At 39.1% G+C, this 22,359-nt stretch overlaps 1 protein-coding gene across 5 annotated transcripts in view; it reads right to left on the reverse strand.

Annotated features, from left to right (window-relative positions):
• The window catches only part of NR3C1 (nuclear receptor subfamily 3 group C member 1), a 148,667-nt gene that overhangs the window by 20,692 nt on the left and 105,616 nt on the right, over nucleotides 1-22,359 (reverse strand). For all 5 annotated transcript variants that reach the window (XM_039484193.1, XM_039484191.1, XM_039484195.1 and 2 more), the window contains 2 exons: nucleotides 3,916-4,194; nucleotides 525-669 (listed from right to left, as the gene is read on the reverse strand). In XM_039484193.1, the coding sequence (XP_039340127.1) occupies nucleotides 525-669; nucleotides 3,916-4,194 (424 nt within the window). The remainder of the gene's footprint in view (nucleotides 1-524; nucleotides 670-3,915; nucleotides 4,195-22,359) is intronic.

Here is a 22,359-nt window from a genome sequence, read left to right on the forward strand (position 1 = left end):
AGCAAACATTTTAACTATATACCAGCAACTAGATCAACAGTCCCATAAATGCCACCAACTGATTTAACTGATCAGGTCAGTGACAATGATAGTATTATTATTTAGGCGTTTATACCATTTCCCAGTCTTCTTTTTTCAACAAAGAACTTTAAGAGAACTATCCTGTTAGCATCATTTTTTCCTGAACCTTTAGAACTAATTATTGTAATGAATAATGCAGGTGCATCAACAAAATAGAATCCATCCATCCACCCACCCACCCTCACCCACACAGAAACAAACTTTCAGCTAGTTCTAAAAGACCATTACTTCAGTTGACTGATTTAAAAGCATACATATCATGTTGCTAAAAGGAAACTGATTTGCAGGCAAAATGTCAGTACAGTGATTCTTTGCACAATTTTGTTACCTAGTGACATACATTAGTAGGATTTACTCATTAAAAATACTCTTATGGCAGAAAAATGTTTCAGGGAGTTTAATACAGCTCTGGCATATGGGGAAATGACTCATGCACTACTTACTCATTAATAATCAGATCTGGTGCAAAACACAGCAGGTTTCCATTTGACTGTTTATATGATCTCCATCCTAGAGCAAAAGCCATCAGGAACATCCATGAGTACTGCAGAAGGGTCATTTGGTCGTCCAAATGTAAATTTCGGAAACCTAAAAAATACAAAATATAACAGTGTAGGCAGTGAACAAGTCATCCTTAGGAATTGCTCCTTTTCAAATCTATCAAACAAATAATCAGTACAAATAAAGTGTTATTCATAAACAGCAGTATTTTAAAATGTGTTTCATATTATTTTCTTTAGTTGCGGTGGTGCATGTAAACTTGAAGACATCAAAATTGTGTGTCGAACTGCAACGAACAGATATAATCAACTACTTCTGTATTTTATGTTGTTAGATGCTAAATAATCTGATCTAATTAAAAGTGCATCTGTATGCTGAGAAAAAACAGACTGCACTTGTGGTGGTAGGGAAGATGAAGATGGGAGATTAGAAAAACTAACACAGTGTTTCTTACCTGCAAATTGTTGCTGTTGATCAAAATAATATACAAAACTTCAGCATAATTTTAAAGTTACCAAGATTACATTCAGCTGCTTAGCATACGACTGTAATGAATCCTTCATTAGCCTAATTTTTTTTTGCCTATACAGATGAAAAAGTACCCACCCATAGGACCCAACTTAATGTGGTTATAGTCACAATCTCTTTGCCAGTTTTCAGACTTTGGAAGTCTTTAACATAACTGAATTCTTGAGCTGCTTTGAATTTGTGGCCGTCTCCAGTTTTAATTACACAGAATACAGAAATGCACTGAAAAGGATAAGTAGCAGAAAAGATAACATTTATACCTTACTTTTAAAAAATATTATATATTATTCCTGAGTACATATACACCCTTAACCTCCAGGTGATTGTTTCCTCCTGGAATAGTGAGTGTCACTTCGAAATCGCTTGAAAAGTACTACAGAAATCAGAAGGGCGTATAATATTAAAAATTAAGAAATTTTTTTTCCATGTAACTGGAAATGAAGATGACTGAAAAATATCCTACAAATGATGACTAATTAAGTTAATTTATTTCCTCATAAGCAGACAAAACTGGTTCAACTGTCTTGTGTAAATATTACAATAACTTCAGACTGAAGTCCACTGGCTTTATTTTAAACTGCCTCTTATTCAACAGTAATTTTACACAGTAGTCACAAATCATAGAATATGTACCACATTACTCATCGTCACTAACTGCCTGTAACATTATAGCAATATACAGAATGAACATGGCCAACAAAAATAATGAAGAAACGTGTTATATCTTAAAATTGCTCCCCTGAGCAGAGTTAAAATGTTGGTAGCTTTTAATGGTACAGTGGTAGCTCATGTCAAGCCCTGGCTGTTTTTAACAAGATTTTCTGCCACACTGAGTCCTTATCAAATTTATATTCAAGTTGAGTTTATTTAACGTCAGCAGATACTTGACATCCCAAAAAGGTCACTTCAGTTCTATTTCCCTAAGATGTTTAAAATGATAATATCTGGTGAATTAATATGCCCAAATTATATAGCCTCTCAATCTGGTCTACTTCAAAAGAAAGGCAGGCACCTCTGAAGGTAGGAAAACCCCCTCCATATTGCTACTTTAAAAGACATTAGTAATACTGTTTAGAACTCATTTCAAAACTACTGGGTCAAACCCCGAGGTCCTTACTCAAACACTGCTCGGGCAAAATTCCTCTGATGTAAAAACTTCAGCTCATCTTATTTTCTGTACATTTGTTTAATCATTCTTTATTGTTAACTAACGATACTAGGGCTAACAAAATTATCTTTGTTCCTTATCAGTTCCAACTGCTTGCCTTGTTTATTTCCCACCTGAGGCAATAGTCCTCTGGACATCATAAACATTTCCACAGCAACTAACTGTGATATCTCAAATGGAGGACTACTATGATTTCTGCAGGGTGCAAGAAATCGAAGTACACAAACACAATAAAATGAAAGACTGTTGTGAAGAAAAGCTTTAGTGATAGATTGATCAAGAAAAGGAAGATAAAAAGGCCTGGTATGATCAGAACAGTTACTAGTAGTAATAATAATATTATTAAATAATACAGTGGCCTTTCAAGAAGTATCATCTTCTGTAAGCTTTTAAGCTTGTCTACCTGGGGAAATTAACTAGAAGAGTTCCTCATGTGGACACACTAATTCAGAATAAAAAGTGTGCTTCCAAAGCTAAGTGTTTAATAAAGTCACTTTTATCGAAGAAATAGATAACATAACAAAACTGCTGTGTGGATGCTAACACCTTTACTTCATTCAAATTATTTTCCCAGCGTAGACAAGCCATAAGGGACATTTCAATCTCCCTATTCCAGAATAAATGTTGGAATCTAGTCTTTTCTTGCAACTCCAAATAGGTTTATTTTCAAAAAACGGCGAGACAATCGTGTAAAAGGAGAGGGCAAGTTACATTACATCTTTACTTATGTGTACATTGTACGTCACTCTTTAGATTTATTTATGGGAAAGGGTGGCTAATACCACTGCCTAGAGCTAAATACAGCAGAAGCAGGTGTGACAGTTTTCCTGTTTATAGCTCTCCCAGATGCTCAACGGCACCACATTTCAGTCTGTCCGAGGACCATGCAATAGGGTGCTATGCATGATGTCAGAATCTAAGGACTCATTTGAGCTACCTGTTTCCTGATGTGAAAGAAAGCCAAAGCAAACTGTAAATACAGCAGCCTTACTGATTCTACAAATGGGAGGCATATCGGCAATTCTCCTTTAAAAGTCCCATGTAATACACCCAAATTTTGTGGAAGCAGCTATGGTGCCTGAACAAAATGGAATATCAGGCTTTGCTCCTGGCCCTGGATTAGAGATGGCAATGACTGTTCCCATTAAGGTAGGAAGGATGGGCAGAGTGGAGGAAGCGTGAGGACAAAATGGCTATGGAGACAAAAAGATACAGGACAATTCAGTTAAGGAGAAGGGGATCAGATGGGTTGCTCCCTGAATCATGGGAACCCTCTTGCTAAAAATTAATAATGAAGCACTACATTTGAAACTGCTGTGGAAACAGACCCAGGGACACTTCTCTTTTTCTGTTAGAGTTTTTTTTAAAACTGTTCATGTGGTGTGTATATTTTTCACACAGGGACTGAAGAGTCCAACCTAATTTAACTTCAAATTGTAATCCAAAGAAATCAAAAAGATTTTGGTTCTGTTTTATGTCTGTATTGTTGATAGGTATTTGAAACATAATTTATCTAAGATATTAATCAATAAGAGAGTTAGTCCAGAAAGGTATTGAAGGAAACGGTCAAAATAAAAGATAAAAGACTATAATTTGGGACAAAAACTGACATCTTTTACGAAACATCTCTGTATTACCTGGTATTGCCTTTGCCCATTTTACCGCAGCTACCACTTGCCGTCCTCCTAACATGTTGAGAGTTGACATTATACGCCATGTTGAGTCAGGTAGCGTACTGTCGTAGCCTGAATACAGAACCTCTGGCTCAATGACTTCCAGCAGGGAAACCAGGGTAGGGGTTAGCTGTGGCAGAGACGCAGGAACTATACTCTTGCTTACTGGACTTTCAGAAGCATCCCTCGCTGCTGTCACATTGGACTGCTGAATTCCTTTGATCTTCTTCTTCGTTTTTCGAGCTAGGGAAGATTTTAGAAATTACGTGTAAATTAAGTAAAATAAGGAATCTAGACAGTACAAAAAATTTAAGATAGGAAGTGCTGCTCACACAGGGAATGCTTCTTTTTCTTTAGATTAGTCACTGGCAACTTTTAAAATATTTTTTCATAGGTTTTTGTAAAAATTTGCATCAGTGAAAGCTAAATCCCTGTTGTAAACTGATTTATATCAGAGATGTCTAAGAAAGGAGAAGTCACGTTAATGTATCAGAGATGCAGAACAAGGAAGACAGACTAATGTGGGGTCTGCAAACCGTATTGGGTTTGACCACTGGATTTCAATGAGACTTCTCATCGTACTGAGCCCCACTTAGTACTAACTGTTTGCAGGATTGGGCACTTTATCATATGCTGAATATATAAACTACAGAAAACACACAGAAGAAAGGAAAACTGTATTTTATAAATAGGATGCTACCGAATACTCAGAGCCAGGGAAAACATTTTTGGGGGATGACTGGGCAAGAGAGGAGAATTTTCTCTGGCAATCCTCCTGCAAACAAATTATTGCTGCAGTAATTAAACAGTAAATAAAATTCATATGATATACCAGATAAAAACAGCATAAGCATCACATTGACAGAGATGTCAGCTCTAAAATAGAAAGACTATTTATTAGTGTATCACAAGTAACTGAGTCTCCTGCTTCCCTTTTGACTCCCCAGAATGCAGACTGCCGACCATATAGATTATTTAGTACATTTTTTGCAGTACAGGAAATGAAGTGACAGACAATTCTTTTCTGAAGTCTGCATCTTGGTCCATACAGGAGTCCCACAGATACACCAACAGCACATAATAATGCCACTTGTGTAACTTCTAAGAGGGGGAGGGACATAATTTCTGTCCTCTTATAATTTGACTCACCACCACTGCAGGGTAACATAAAATACAACATAGATATAATGAGAGACGGTTGTTTTCTCATTTGTGTCCATTCCATTGTCCAGATGATTATGAATTGTGGATTATGACAGAAATTGTCTCAATTACCATTTTGAAAGCGTACAACGATATAAAAAGAAGCCACAAGCGCAGGTCTGATATGCCATGAACGGCAAATGAACACATAATACAGAGCCTGCCTAGTTATTCAAAAACCTCAGTCTTAAATTTAGTAACTTTTCAATTATTTTATTTCTGTACGTATTTACGCTGTAGGTAACATAAGTTTGCCAAGGACAGACAAGTTACTTGCACTGAATATTGGAAGTAAATTGATATTACTTTTTAAAACATTACATTACCATACTAAATGTCTACAGAACGAAACTTAAGGATATGTGATATGAGTGGATAATTTTATTATGTCTCCATGCCAACTAGTGCCTTGATTATAACTAATGCATTATTAGAAAATGTATCAGATAACAGTTCTTTTTCTCTCCTGCTGATAATAGCTCACCTTAGCTGATCACTCTCCTTATAGTGTGTATGGTAACACCCATTGTTTCATGTTCTCTTTGTATATAATTATCTTCCTACTGTATTTTCCACTACATGCATCCGATGAAGTGGGGCTGTAGCCCACGAAAGCTTATGCTCAAATAAATGTGTTAGTCTCTAAGGTGCCACAAGTACTCCTGTTCTTTTTGCGGATACAGACTAACACGGCTGCTACTCTGAAACTTCAGCTATGTGAATAACGTCCTTAGATCACTTACCGCAGTGTCTTCACTGCGGTAAGTTGATGGCTGACGCTCTCCTGTTGACTCCGCCTATGCCTCTCGCCCTGGTGGACTACCGGAGACGGGAGAGCGCTCGGCGGTTGATTTATCGTGTCTAGACGTGATAAATTGACCCCCACTGAATCGATCATTGCCAGTCGATCCAGAGAGTAATGTAGACAAGCCCAGAGTCACTCGTTCTCTCATTTATAACTTGGTTATCTGATGCATTGTTTTTCCTAGTGCGTCATGGACATTCTCCTCAATACACAGTATTATTCATGTCGAGTTTTTAATGCCAGTTTTTGTGAGTTTTTAAGGGAAATATTACAATAATCTTTTACAATCAAGAAAGTATTTTTTTTCTCCTAACTCTTCAATATCTCAAGAATGGTTTAACAGATTTTATTCAATTTCTCCCAAAAAAATAAAAATGCATTTTTCATCTTTTCATCTGACATCAAGCATGGCACACTTCCAGTGTACAGATATTTGTGTTGTAAAAGTAATAGGAGACATTAATATTCATAAATAACTTCATAAAAAAGCAGGAGATGGGGAGGAGAAAATAATGGAAATCAATTTTGCAAACTTAGCTATGGGTAATCCCAAAAAGATGTTTTAATTATTTGTTATTTAGAATAGTTTCAGAAATTACCACATTACAATTTTCAACCATTTTAATCACAGTTTAATCCTAAAGAAAATTACACACAAAAAACTACATTGAAAGAATGTTATTAAGGTTGCATGGTCAAGCACTCACAAGTTAGGAGATACCACAATTAAAGGTTCCATATACCACCTTAATTTTCTGCTCCCATCCTCTTCCCTGCACATTATGATACAGTCTTTACTTACATGATTACATACTATTTTTTTTCATGGGACCCTTGCCTCATTTAGTGCCCAGGCTGAACTTTGCCCAGCCAGTCCCAAGTTCCCCACTCCTGCCCCAACTCCCTGTCCCCAATGTCCTTGTCCAGACAGTTTCAGTTCTCCCCTCCCGACTACTTGTCTGATTCCACCCCACTGCCCAGCTGTTTCCCTTTCCAGGTTCCTCATCTAATCTTAGAGCCATATCCCCTCTCTCCCTCAGCTCCTTTTCCCATTCTCCCCCTACCTTCCAGGCTCCTTGTCCCACTTTCTTTGTGAAGCCAATCCCAGTTCTCCCTGAGTTCCCTGTCTGATGTCTACCCTTCCTCAAACCCTATTCCCCACCCACTAGTTCTTAGTCTCAGTCTCATTGCCCTAGCCCCTTCTCCTCCCAGCTCTCAGTCCCAGTTTCTCTCTTCCCTGCTCCCCAATCTCACCAGACTCCATGTCTCAATCTATTCCTTCTCCCTCCCCCTCCCCCACAGTCTGGCTTTTATTTCTTCATTAACTGAATTAAAGAACGTCCTTCTCCATGATACCTGGGTGCCAGGAGGGATTCAGTGAGAGCTCAGGAGAGAGAGAGGCTCCCTGTTCTCAGTTCCAGTGTCTGGCTCTACCCAGATCCAAACCAGCTGGGAGCAGCCATAAGAGGGAAAGTCTGGATTTGCCCCTGTAACGTTGGTCTGGAGCATCCACATGCACAGTCCCATTATATGGAAGAGCTGGGGGGTGTGGAGGGGGGGCGCATGCAGAATCTGGTCAGCACTAAGAGAGGCTCATGTATGCTCAGAGAAGACAGTCTTCAGAGATTTAACTGCTAAAATGGACACAAGTCTCTATGACGTATGTGCAAAGTGTGACTTTTTCAAAGGCTTACAACTTGGCCAAATCTGGGCATATTTTCACAGTGATGACAAAAGGCACATCCCTGACACAATGGCCACCCACTTCCCAAGTTTCAAGCCCCTATTCCAGACGGCATAACAGATGTTAAAAGAAAGGGACTTAAGAACTTTTTAATATGGGCAAAACAGCATATTTTCCCTAGCCTCATTCTCATAAATGACTAAAATATTTTGGCTTAAATTTTTTCACAAATATTCAGTCCAAGGCAGGCACCTGTCGTGGAAAATTTCAGCATAAACGGTGAAAGTTTGGCAAAACAATAAGCAACTCAAAACAGGATCTTTTATAGTGGAAAGTGTCAAGCAACCTGCCTATAACAACATGCAAATATTACCCATGAAAAAGAGGAATGTTGAGGTAATGTACTTTTTACAGTACACTGTTTTTAAACATGTATTTTCTGTAAGACATAGTATAGGGTTTCTCAAATGTTTACACAGACATGTCTTCATATAGATATTGTTTGATGGACCAACTGGTCTCTTGACCACAAACTGCAGAACATCACTGTGACAACTACAGAGGTTTCCCAAGTATTAGAGTCTCTTTTCAGTTTACAGCTATTAAAACTGATTTGTTTCCAAAGACTTTTACTGTCTCTGCTGTTTAAGAGGATTGTGTTTAAGAGGATTAGAGTGACTGACTCCAATATGACTGTTTGTAAGTGTTGCCCCAATCAGTAGGGGGTTTCCATTCACAGTCATATTAAAGATCTGGAATGAAAAAATATTTTCTCTAGATGTTCTCCTGTCGTAGCATACCATACCTTTATTAGTGCCTAATCTCAAGAGGTACTCAGTTCCCAACCTTCTCATTAAATTAAATGGCATTTGTAGGTGTTCAGCATCTCTCAAGATTAAGCCAGCAGCTATAGCCTGAAACCTGATTTGATATATAGTGTTCCCATTTGGTTAGTAACATCAGAACTTTACATTATAGCAGAATTTGGTAAACAGGAATAGTTATCACTGACTTACTTCCCACAAGCTACAGTTGCTTACAAAAAGAACAGGAGTACTTCTGGCACCTTAAAGACTAACAAATTTATTTTAGCATGAGCTTTCGTGAGCTACAGCTCACTTCTTTGGATGCATAGAATACACTGGCACAGATTACGGAGCAAACAAACTAAATGGATAAAGATGATGGCCTGAGGTTAATACTTAGTCTCAGGTCTAAATTAATTAACAAATTACCCATTTTATAAGTTTAAAAATTACTACTGTCTCAGCAGTTGACATTAATGAAACAATTTTGCCTTCCTGGAATTTTCAATACACAATATCATACATTATGCATACGCAAATGTTTTCTTTCACATACTGTACTTTTTACTTGTTTGATTGCTAAATCTGAATAAACATTTGTGACACTAGCAAAAACAAAATCAACAGCAATAAAACTGAAAGCGGAAGAAAAGGAAAAATCTGCAGGCTGAGCTTTACATCCCGTATGCTCATGGACACAGTTCTAAACACTTTTTAAATTAAAAATACAAAACCATAACCAATATATAACCAAATAAAAAGTCTACCTAAATCAGAGACAAGGAATATCCATCACTAGTACAACATGGGAACTATGGCCTAAATTTTCTGGACACACTCTAGCGATTCCATTTCTGGGATTCCAACTTGAGACACCTTAAAGTGGCCTGATACTTATGGAATGCTGAGCACTTGCCCTCTTTAAAAAAAAAATTGAGCTTCTTTAAAATGTGTTCGCAGTTGGGTGCCCAGAAAGAGAGGCAACCGCCACCCCACCCTCCCTCCCCACTAGCCATTTTTGAAAATATTAATTGAATATTCAAGTTTTTGAAAGGAAAATGAGACCATTTTCCATAGCACTCACTCAGGGCACTGGAAATGTCAATTTTTTTCAAGTTTTTGAACTTAAAAAAAGATATAAATAATGCTACAGCTGTCAAGAGAAAACCAACTGGTGAGACGAAACAAGGGCACCCAAGAGAAACGTTAAGAATCATCCTTAGCAGGGAGGGCAGAATAGAACAGATTATCTCAGTGCCACAGAGCAGATGGATGCGGCAGTTAATGACAAAGAGGGATTCAAGAATGTAGTTATTGCCATGTGCCAACACTGGTGTGAGAAGAATGTAAATAATAGTGTCAGGCCTACAGGATAATTTATTAAACCCAGCAGAATTTATCATTTTTTTAAAGCAATGCCCCCCAATATTTGAAATCTGCTGGATCACTTAAGTCTTCAAAATTTAGTTGTCTTGTCTGAGATGTTTATTTCCCTTCCTTTTACATACAATTTTCCCATAATTTTCCATTTATTCTGATAACCTACCTTTCTAGTAAGTTGTAAAAACACATTTTCTATAATGTTTATGGCTGGTTGCGACAAGAAAATTGAAGTCCAAAATTCCAGGTTGTGTACAAAAATGCACCCACAAATACTTTCCTGTGGCCTTTTTAACAAGCAAATAAGGTCAAATTTGCACTCAATATAGGAGTCTTGCTGAAAAGTTGGCCCTTGATGTTCAGTGCTTAAATTATCATAGTGGGACGGAATCATATTAGAAAGAGAAAAAAATTAACCTGTAAGTGCAAGAAACTGCACCTTATTAAAAGATATATCAGCAATAAACAGACTGTATTTGATCTTAGCTAAAAAGTGGAGAAGATATTTAGATGTTTATTTTGATTAATTTTGCTGTGTTTTTAGAAATACAGTTTAAGTATTTTTCTCATCTGGAATGGTCTAAGCAGGGATCTTCTGAGGGAACAAAATGTTTGCTGTTCACTTTTAAGACAAATTACTAATTTATGTTTTTCAGAAGAAATGCTTAACAATAAGCATAGTGGTAGTCTGGGATAAACATCTTTACTGACAAAAATCCATACATCTTTACTAGTATAGCATAGCTAGTCAGCTAATTCACATTTGAAATCAATACCTGCCTCTTATTTTAGCTCAATTTGCCACCAATACTCATTCTGGCATGGACAAATCATGTAGGAAGGATTACAATGGTCAGAGAACATTTTTGTTCAGTAGGAAAAATAAACACAATGAAAATGAAAACTATGAAACTTCAGTGAGGAGTCAAACAGCAAGATTTTCTATCTGTTGCATCATATACTTCTAATATTTTCTCCTTCGGTTTTAAAGATCTGTTTGTATTCTAAAAAGCCTTTAGCTCTGTTTAGCCAATCAGTTTACTCAACTCCTTAAATATAATGAACCCTAGAAGAAGAGTAGTCATTTTTCCATGATACTTTTTGGGGAAAATTATCAATTAAATTCAGCAGTGTAAAAATACACTGATTTGTTTTTACTCAATCACCTTTGTACATCCAGACTTTTTCTGCATTAAGATTTTGTTCACTCATTAGGATAGCAGTCAGGTATGTAGACGTGTGCTTCAAAACGTGAAAGTGTATTTATACTCTGTTGGTGTCTGATGCTCCATCAGATGGCAATGTGGCTTCCCAGGCTTGTTCTCTTTGAGTAATTCCCTAGTAAATGTGGTCAGTTTAAAATAATGGCATCCCCACCCCACAACTGCCAGCCCAGCAAATTTACCCTGAAATCTGGAGCTCAAACTCCTAAATATACATCAGTTGCTCCTGTCTTTGATGGGGTTGCACACATATAACTGAAGGTTTGATTTTGAGCATACAATCAGAATGCAGGGTAACAATTCTGTTGATGAATTGTGAGATAGCAGCACAGCTATGATAGAGGTTTTGTTCTAACACAAGTCAAAATATGTATTCTCAACACAAAGGTGAGCAGATAAGACTTTACGAAAGGACAGGAATCACCTCTCAAATAAAAAGGTGCCATTTACACAGTCACTTTTAAGAGTAAGCCTCACTTCCACAAGCATTCAAACAAGCAGTTTTCATCCTTGCACCTCAAGAAGGTTACAAACTGCCAAGAGAAACCTACGAATGATACTGCTTTGTATCTGGCTGCCATGCTTTCTTTGTACTGGAAATAAATGCATCATAGGCTTTGTGGTCTTATGCCAGATTGCTAGTTTTCTAAAGGCACATCTCATTGTTTTCTTGTATCCCCCTGTAAGTCTGTATGTATCTGATGTCTCTCGTGTTAGACTGTAGTTTAGACAAAGATGGTCAGTCTTTGTTAGGGTGACCAGATGTCCCAATTTTATAGGGACAATCCTAATATTTGGGGCTTTGTCTTATATAAATGCCTATTACCCCACACCACCGTCCCGATTTTTCACACTTGCTCTTTGGCCACCATAGTCTTCGTGTTCTGCGTCTGTACAACAGGGTGATGATCCACGACTGGGGCAGGCACCACAATAATACAAGTAATAAATAAATAAATAAATACAGAACATTACAAAAAACTACATTAGGTTTGCAAAAAAACATTAGGTTTGCAAAATCAAGAACTGAAAAGTTAAGAAATCCCAGAATTAATGTTGCTGATGCTCTTATTTCAGGTGCCTGGATCTGGCATGGCCCACAGCAGCCTAGAACTACAATTGGAGGGAAGTCCTGCTCAGCCCCATGCTGAATCATACTTAGTGTGGAAGAAATCTTCAGGGAATTTCGCTGCTAAAATCTAAGAAGTCTACTGTGATTATTCAAAGGCCTATAACTTGGCCAAATTTTGGGTAGATCTTTTAGTCAAAGCACATCTATGACACAAAAGCTGCCACCATCTCTAACTTGTATTTCAAGTCTCTATAGCAAAGTGTGTAGGTGCTAGAGCTTTTCAAAGAAAAGGTTGTCAGAATTTCTTAATATGGGCAAAACAACGTTAAAAAATAAATTCAGCCTGAGGCAGCCACTTGGCAAAGAAAATTTAAGTCCAAATTGTTAAAATTTGGCAAAAGTCATAAGCATCCGAAAAAATAATAATAATGGGGAAGTGTAATAGGTTGTGCTACTGTCCCCATGTATATTTTTAAAGGTGGTAATGTTAGCAACACCTACAATTAAGGTTGCCCAACACTTCTTAACATAAACCCCTATTTTCAGCTGCTTATAACTGTGGGTCAAATCTTTTTTCCTAATGATGGCAAAAATCCCCACCTACTTCAACAGGGCCAGGACTTCTGTTTATAGATAAATAGATAAAATACACAAACACCCACTAAAATATGTGAGCTTTTACTGTGTAATCATCAAGGTGTGAACTATAAAAACCATGGAAATGTACAGCTGAAAGGTAGAGGTTATTTATATTTAGTCCAGTGCCCTGTGCTGAAGCAGGACCAAAGAAACCTAGACTATCCCTGACTGGTGTTTGTCAAGCTTGTCCTTAAAAACCACCAATGAGGGGGCTTCCACAACTTACCTTGGAAGCTATTCAAGAGCTTAACTACCCTTACAGCTAGAAAGTTTTCCCCAATATCTAACCTAAATCTCCCCTTGCTGCAGATTAAGCCCATTACTTTTTGTCCTATCTTCAGTGGACATGGAGACAATTGATCACCATCCTCTTTATAAAAACCCATAACATATTTGAAAACTGTTACCAGGGCCTGCCTCAGCCTCTTTTTCTCAAGACTAAACATATGCAGTTTTTTTAAACTTTTCTTGTAAAAGTTTTAGAAAAAGTTTTTATCGTTGGTGACTGTTCTCCTCTTGACTCTCTCCAGTTTGGCTACATCTTATTTAAAGTGTGACTACCAAAACTGGACACAATACTCCAGTTGAGGCCTTGCCAGTGTCAAGGAGAGCAGGAAAATTACCTCCTGTGTCTTATATATGACATTTCTGTTAATACACCCCTGAGTGATATTAGCCTTTTTAGCAACTATATCACACTGTTTGATCATGTTCAATTTGTGATCAACTATAACTCCCAGATTCTTTACTGCAGTACTACTACCTAGCCACTTATCCCCCATTTTGTAGGTGTGATTTTTCCTTCTTAAGTGTTGTACTTTGTATTTCTCTTTACCAGGAGCGGCGCCAGACCTTCTGGCGCCCTAGGCAGAATTCGGGGGGCGGCATTTTGTGCGCTCCCCACGGGGAGCGAGGGAGCTTCCGGTTCCGCTCCCATCGCGCCGCCGAAGAAGGACCCTCCGCCAAAATGCCGCAGGTGACAGTGGCAGTCATTGAGCTGCTCAATTGCCTGCCGCTGTTTTCCACGGTACGTCAGAAGGTCCTTCTTCAGCGGCGTGACGGGAGCGGAACCGGAAGCTCCCGCGCGCCCCGTGGGGAGTGCACAAAATGCCGCCCCCCAAATCCTGGTGCCCATGGCGACTGCCTAGGGTCGCCTAATGGAAGCGCCAGCCCTGCTCTTTCACCTTGTTGATTTCAGACCAATTCTCTAATTTATCAAGGTCATTTTGAATTTTAATCCTGTCTTCCAAAGTGCTTGTCATCCCCCTCAGCTTGGTGTCAGTTGAAAATATATATGCACATTTTTGTCCCACTACCCAGGTCTTTAATGAAAATATTGACTGGGAGCTTGTATCTACTGGTGTCCTATCCCTGTAGGACACCAGTAGATACAAGCTCCCAGTGTGACAATGAACCATACCTAATCTATGTACACTTTTTCAACCAGTTGTGCACCCTCTTATAGTAATTTCATCTAGACCATATTTCCCAGGTTTGCTTAGGAGAATGCCTTGGGGGACTCAATTGTAAATCTTACCCAAAATCAAGATATATCATGTCTACTGTTTCCCCTCATCCACTACACCAGTAACTCTGTCAAAGATGCAAATCCAGGGTTCCAAAAAACTTTCCCATAAAGACTGTCCCCTGTACTGCTTGGTTTTTCTGCTGTTTTATTTATTTGGAATCTTCCTCTTTTTTTTTTTTCCTTTTGTTCTTCAATTTCAGTTCTCTGTTCTAACTTCTTCACTCATTTCTACCTTCTCTTTTCTTTACCAATAAAGTTCTGGGTAACTCTTCAGCCCTGTCATTGTGGTAAACCCTTTGCAAAAAGCTAGTGGGGGGAAGTCATGATTAAGGCTACGTTTAGTCATGGGTATTTTTAGTAAAAGTCATGGACAGGTCACAGGCAATGAACAAAAATTCAGGGCCTGTACAACATGACTTGTACTATAAATACTCCTAACTAAAACTTGGGCTGGGGGGCCACGAGTGTTCTGAGGCGGGTGATTGGGGGGCTGCGGGGAGGTCCTGGGGCACTGCAGGTGCTCGGGGGGTGGCCCGCAACACCCGCTGGTGCTGGGGGGAAGAGGGGCGGGCGGTGGCGCACGGCCCAGGAGCACTGCTAATGCTGGGGGGGCAGGCAGTCGCACGGCCAGGACTCCTGCTGGTGCGGGGGGAGGGGGGCAGGGAAGGGCTACCCAGCTCTGCGTGTCCCTGCAGCTCCTAGGGGGAGGGAAGGCCAGGTGGACTCCCAGTGCTGCCCCCGCCACAAGCTTCGGCTCTGCAGTTCACATTGGCTGGGAACCCCAGCCAACGGGAGCTGCAGGGGCGGCGCCTGTGTGTGCAGGCAGTGTGCAGAGCCCCCTGGCCCCTTTGGGAGCTGTAGGGACATGCTAGCCACTTTCAGGGAGTCTGTTCCCCTCTCCACTCCCAAGGTTAGCACCGCCCCACACCTCAACCCCCTGCTCCAGCCCTGAGCCCACTTCCACACTCAAACTGCATCAGCATCGGTGGCTGCAGAAGTCACAGAAAGTCACAGAATCCGTGACCTCTGTGACAGACACGCAGCCTTAGTCATGATCACAGAGGGAGAGACAATCCCTAAGGCAAATGGATCCAGTCATCATGGGGGGATTTGAATATGGGGACAGAGATTGATATGAACAGTTTTCAATAGGTAGTCAGTGCAGAAAAGAGAACTGGGAGATGGCACCTGCATGTATCTATTGTAAAAATTTAGAGCTGTCTCTCTTAATTCCACTGAAACTTCTACTTGTGTTGTTTCAATAGCTCTCCCAATGGTTTTACACAGATGCTGAACAACAACAGGGAGATGACTGAGCCTAGATAGGACTTGAATGCATCAGAAACCCTTCATGTAGTTCTTTACATGCTTCTCACTACAAATCCATGAAACTCATTTAATTTTAAAAATACTATCATTATCTTCCTGCAAATAATTCCTTTAACTTCTCTATACATGACATCCCTACTGGCTAGTGGAATGTTTTGTCAGATTTCTTTTCTTCGGCCTAAGTCTTTAAGTCATACTGAACATTGCTTCCTGCTAATAAATGCAATTTAAAAATGAACTGGAAAGTTTTACTTTAAAAGTTAACAAAAACCAAAAACAGATTGTGTGCTCACATAGTGGTACATTTCTTGAATACAAAACACTTCTCAACTCTGTATTGCTTTTCAATTTTTCATTTGGCCTCAACTGCAAGCATTTTTGTTTTTCTTGCTATGTAATTCTGTTTTTCTGACTTAAAAATAGAAGTTTTCAAAGCACTAAATTAAAATAAAACTAATGTTTAACTCCTATTTACAGATTTATACTTTAAATAAAGAAAAACTGATGAATTTTGCTGAATCTCACAAAGTTACCTACAGCACCTGGAACTTCAAGGGTGTGCATCTGCACATTTTCATGAGAAACTAACTTTTAGTCACTGAATGCCATTTTTATGTTTAATGACAGTTACTGTTAATCAAGTTAAATGGGATAGATTTACGGGACAGTGCAACACTAGCTGTAACCTGAGTTCTGATTTGTTACAGCTTCATTAACCTATTTTGCACTTATTTGACTCCCTTCGGATAACAGAAATGAAGCACCACAACTGACAGATTGCAGTCCGTGTTATAAGAAGAAAAGTACATTAATCAAGCTAAAGATTGGACTAAAAAAGCTGTGCTATCTATAACTGCAATAATTCTGAAGCAGCAAAGCATGACAGACAACAATAAACCTTCAATGTTCAACAGCTATGGAGTGCTGGAGATTGTTACTGCCTTGTCCTCACTACATCATTTTGGGCCTATTAAAACTGCTTGGCTCCAGGTAAAAAAATCTGATGGGCTGGAGAATATTTCTTAAGATTAAAATAATAAGAAATGTAAAATACATGTCTCATTACACTTCTCATCTACAGCTAAGGCAGCCAACTATTTCTAGCACAAAAATATAGCTTTATCCAAAACAAAGGTTTATTACTAAAATGATCAATACAAAAATACTGTAATATTTAGGTCTTGTTTACACATAAAAGTTAATCTGGAATAAAGTGGAGTGTGAATTTAAATATGTTCTGCAACTACTAATTAGGATTTTTTCCTTGTATTAATTACTTAATATAAGAACATAAGAATGGCCCCAAAGGTCCATATAGCGCAGTATCCTGTCTTCCGACAGTGGCCAATGCCAGGTGCTTCAGAGAGAATGAACAGAATAGATATTCATCAAGTGATTCATCCCCTATTGCCCATTCCAAGCTTCTGGCAAACAGATGCTAGGAACACCACCTATGCCCATTCTGGCTAATAGCCGTTGATGGAATTATCCTCCATGAATTTATCTAGTTCTTTTTTTAACCCTGTTGTAGTCTTGGCCTTCACACCATCCTTTAGCAAGGAGTTCCACGGGTGTGTTGTGTGAAGAAATATTTCCTTTTGCTCATTTTAAACCTGCTGTTTATTAATTTAATTTGGTGACTCCTAGTTCTTGTGTTATGAGAAGGAGTAAATAACACTTTCACAGTCTTTGTTTAATCCTGAGCTGATGGTGTCAAATTTGCAGATGAACTGGAGCTCAGCAGTTTCTCTTTGAAGTCTGGTCCTGAAGTTTTTTTGCTGCAGGATGGCCACCTTAAGATCTGCTATTGTGTGGCCTCCCTGGCCATCCTTAAGGTGGCCATCCTGCAGCAAAAAAACTTCAGGACCAGACTTCAAAGAGAAACTGCTGAGCTCCAGTTCATCTGCAAATTTGACACCATCAGCTCAGGATTAAACAAAGACTGTGAATGGCTTGCCAACTACAGAACCAGTTTCTCCTCCCTTGGTTTTCACTCAACTGCAAGAACAGGGCCTCATCCTCCCTGATTGAACTAACCTCGTTATCTCTAGCTTGCTTCTTGCTTGCTTATATAAACCTGCCCCTGGAAATTTCCACTACTTGCATCCGAAGAAGTGGGTATTCACCCACGAAAGCTCATGCTGCAAAACGTCTGTTAGTCTATAAGGTGCCACAGGATTCTTTGCTGCTTCTACATAATTCTATACGTTATTTACTTTCTCCACAAGGTCATGATTTTATAAGATGTTGAAGTTTTAAATAGCTCTCATTTTTCAGCATTCCCTGAGGCATTATTTTGCATTATGGAGAAAGGTTTATCAAATCAGACTTTAAAATGAAAAACTGTGTTTCAGTAACAAGTGTGGAAGAAAGTCTGAAAACCAGAAACATAATACTACAATGTAAATTGAAAGTTGTACTCCCAAAACTTTTTTAGAGTAGCCTTTACAGACTCATAAGACTTTAAGGTCAGAAGAGACCATCATGATCATCTAGTCTGATCTCCTGCACATTGCAGACCACAGAACCTCAACCATCCACTCCTGTAGTAGACCTACAACCTCTGGCTGAGTTACTGAGGACCTCAAATCATGAGTTAAAGACTTCAAGTTACAGAGAATCCACCATTTACACTAGTTTAAACCTGCAAGTGAGCAGTGCCCATGCTGCAGAGGAAGGTGAAAACCCCCCAGTGTCTCTGTCAATCTGATCGGGGAGAAAATGCCTTCTGAATGCCAAATATGGGGATCAGTTAAACCCTGAGCATATGGGCAAGATCCCTAGGAAAGAATTCTCTGTAGTAACTCAGAGCCCTCTCCATCTAGCATCCCTTCATTGGAGATATTTGCTACTAGCAGTTGCCATTGTAGGCAATCTCATCATAACATCCTCTCCATAAACTTATCAAGCTCGGTCTTGAAGCCAGTTAGGTTTTTTGGAAGGCTGTTCCAGAACTTCACTCTTCTAATGGTTAGAAATCTTTGTCTAATCTGAAGCCTAATCTTGTTGATGGCTAGTTTATATTCATTCCTTCTTGTCAACACTGGCGCTTTAAGTTAAATAACTCCTCCTCCTCCCTGTTATTTATCCCTCTGATGTATTTATAGAGAGCAATCATATCTCCCTTCAGCCTTTGTTTGGTTAGGCTAAACAAGCAAGCTCTGAGTCTCCTCTCATAAGGCAGGTTTTCCATTCTCTGATCATCCTAATAGCCCTTCTCTGCACTGGTTCCAGTCTGAATTAATCTTTCTTAAACATGGTAAACCAGAACTGCACACAGTATTCCAGATGAGGTCTCACCAGTGCCTCGTGTAATAGTACTAACACTTCCCTGTCTCTATTGGAAATACCTCTCGCCTGATGCATCCTAGGACTGCATTAGCTTTTTTCACAACTGCATGGTGGCTAATAGTCATACTGTGATCAACCAATACACCAGGGTCTTTCTCCTCCTCTGTTGCTTCCAATTGATAAGCCACCAGCTTATAGCAAAAATTCTTGTTAGTCCCTAAGAGCATGACCTTGCATTTTGCAGTGTTAAATTCCATTTAATTTCTATTACCGTAAATGCTACCTGCTACTGGGCCATTAAACCCTTAACAAGGCAACACTCGTCTATTGTATACCAGGACTAGGTAAATCATACTCAAATTTAAAGCTTGCTTGTTAAAATTGCTTGCTTTTGTAAAAATACCATGCATACTAAGTCCATGCACTCTGTAAGAGTCGGGAAATAAAAATCCAAGAGTAGATAGTATATGATATGCTACAGTTAAATTCACAATTAGTTTAGTGCCAAAGTATAAAGCCTTGAAAATAGAACCTTATCAAAGAACACTGGGAAACCCAGTATTATGATAGGGCTTGTGGAGCCTGCTTATAAGCAGTTAAACTAGAGTACAAGCTGCAACCAAGTCCCCTGGATACCAGTGGTGTTTCTATATTAATCTTGTAGAGTTAATATCAGATCAGGATGATTAACTATTAATCTACTATCATGTTCTGCTATTTAACCAAAAATCCTATTTAGGACTAAAAAGTGTATGAGACACCAATAGTTCTCTTGCTTTTGTATAGTTTAGTCTAAAGTTTTTAATGCTACTAGACCTGCCAGTCATTTTTGCCATCCAAAAGCGTTAAAGCAAAAGGCCAAAAATCTGAATTTGGATGAGTGAGCTTCTCACATTCTTTTTGGGTATGCCTATATAACAGCTGGTAAGGTACTTCCCAGGGTGGATAGGCAGATGCGCTAGCTCTGCCTGTGCTAGCATGCTAAAAATGGCAGTGTGGCTGTCGTGCCACAGGTGATTGCTCAGGCTAGCCACCCGAGCACTGTCCTGCCTGACCCATTGGGTACATATTCAGGCAGCTAGCTCAAGCCACTGCTCATGCTGCCACTCCCACATTGCTATTTTTAGCAAGCTAGCTCGAGCACAGGTCTGGCTACACCTCCTTGGAAGCATCCTCTCAAACCGTTGTTTAGACATACACTTTGTCAGAGGTGTTTCACTAGGAACTCCATTTATTTGGTTTGTTAGTACACAAAACATTTCTGTCAGCACATATGCCTGCGCTGAATTATTATTCATTATTTTATTTGCATCTATAAAGTTTTAAAATAGAACTTTCCATGCTGGTAGGAAATGTTTTTCTATTTTCCAAGGCTACAGAATCTGAGTTAGAAATCTCTTCCTGCACCCTATCTTTCCAATACATTAATTTTCTCATTCCTATATTTCAACTAATTGCAATGCAAATGTTTAATATATTTTGTATTTTGGCAAAGAAGAGGCCAAAAAGAACACTAACCAGTTAACATACAATAAAAACAGGAGTTTTGTTAATTTCGTACAGTACGGTTTTTAATAATCGAAAGCCAAATCTAGGATTTGAACATAAGCAGGTAATTTAAAAACAAAATGTAACTTGTTAGCACAGTTGCTTTCTGTATTTTTGGCCCTATTTTTTATTTGGGTCTGAGCTGGCCCATGCAGAATTCCAGTGATTTCACTAGAACTTCATATGGGTTTAAGAATCTGCCTGTAAACATCCAATTGCAGAATCAGGTCCTGAGATGTCAGTAAACACTTAATGAACCAAATTCACTAAAGGTTAGAATCATAGAATATTAGGGTTGGAAGGGACCTCAGGAGGTCATCTAGTCCAACCCCCTGCTCAAAGCAGGACCAATCCCCAGATTTTTACCCCAGTTCCCCAAATGGCCCCCTCAAGGATTGAACTCACAACCCTGGGTTTAGCAGGCCAATGCTCAAATCACTGAGCTATCCCGTGGTCAAGAATTTCAACTCTTGAAGGAGATATATTTATCGTCTTGTGGGATTTATTTTGGATTGCCATCTCCCTCATATTTTTTGGCCATTTATCACACAAAGTCATGTATTGTCTGAAAACTGAGCTAAGCATTCTCATAATAAGACACGCAGTTAGAATAGGGTTCTGGCATGACTCAGATATTTTGTGAAGCAGGAAGATAAAAGGCTATATGACTGCGAGTACTTGAGGAGTGTGGATATTCCAAATGAGTTATTGGTTTTTGTTAAAAACAAAATAGTGATATGAGGGCAATGTAACGAAGAGTCCTTTCCCCACTCTGAACTCTAGGGTACAGATGTGGGGACCTGCATGAAAGCCCCCTAAGCTTATTCCTACCAGCTTAAGTTAAAACCTGGTGCTCTGCCACCACCACGTGATTTAACAAGAAACAGGGAAAGGACCACTTGGAGTTCCTCTTCCCCCCAAAATATCCCCCCAAGCCCTTATACCCCCTTTCCTGGGGAGGGCTGAGAATAATACCCTAACCAATTGTGATCAAAAGTGATCAAAGACCCAAACCCCTGGATTCTTGGACAATGGAAATAATCAGTCAGGTTGTTAAACGAAGAGTTTTATTAAAAATAAAAGGTAAAAATCATCTCCGTAAAATCAGGATGGAAAATAACTTTACAGGGTAATCAGATTCAAAGAGCCCAGAGGAACCCCCTCTAGCCTTAGGTTCAAAGTTACAACAAAACAGGGATACCTCCCTCTAGCAAAGGAACATTCACAAGTTGAGAAAAACAAAGATAAACTAATACGGCTTGCCTGGCTGGCTTGCAGGTTTGAAATATGAGAGACTTGTTCAGAAAGATTTGGAGAGCATGGATTGATGTCTGGTCCTGCTTAGTCCCAAGAGCAAACACCACCAAAACAAAGAGCACAAACAAAAACCTCCCCTCCCCCCCAAGATTTGAAAGTCTCTTGTCCCCTTATTGGTCCTTTGGGTCAGCTGTCAGCCAGGTTACCTGAGCTTCTTAACCTTTTACAGGTAAAAGGATTTTGGTGCCTCTGGCCAGGAGGGATTTTACAGTATTGTATACAGGAGGGCTGTTTCCCTTCCCTTTACAGTTATGACAAGTACTGATCCCTGTCACTATATTGGATACTTAACAGTTCAAAAGTTCACTTAACCAGACTCCTGGTTTGCCACATGTCATTTTATAATGAAGGGTAACTCTTCACTTAATATTTTGTTAATTTTCTTTGTTTGTTAGATCAATACAGAGCCATTATTTAGGGTTTCGAACAACTACCTTTTGCCACTCAAGTTTCATGCTTTGTTTTTTGTTTAAAAACAATTGCAAATTATTTACAAATTTACACCCAACAAAATATATTTTACATATATCTAACAATTTTGGTTATACACATATATTTGGGATATCTGCACCAATAAGCAGTG

The sequence above is a fragment of the Mauremys reevesii genome, linkage group 8, assembly GCF_016161935.1.
Source record: "Mauremys reevesii isolate NIE-2019 linkage group 8, ASM1616193v1, whole genome shotgun sequence".
Classification (NCBI taxonomy): Eukaryota; Metazoa; Chordata; order Testudines; family Geoemydidae; genus Mauremys; species Mauremys reevesii.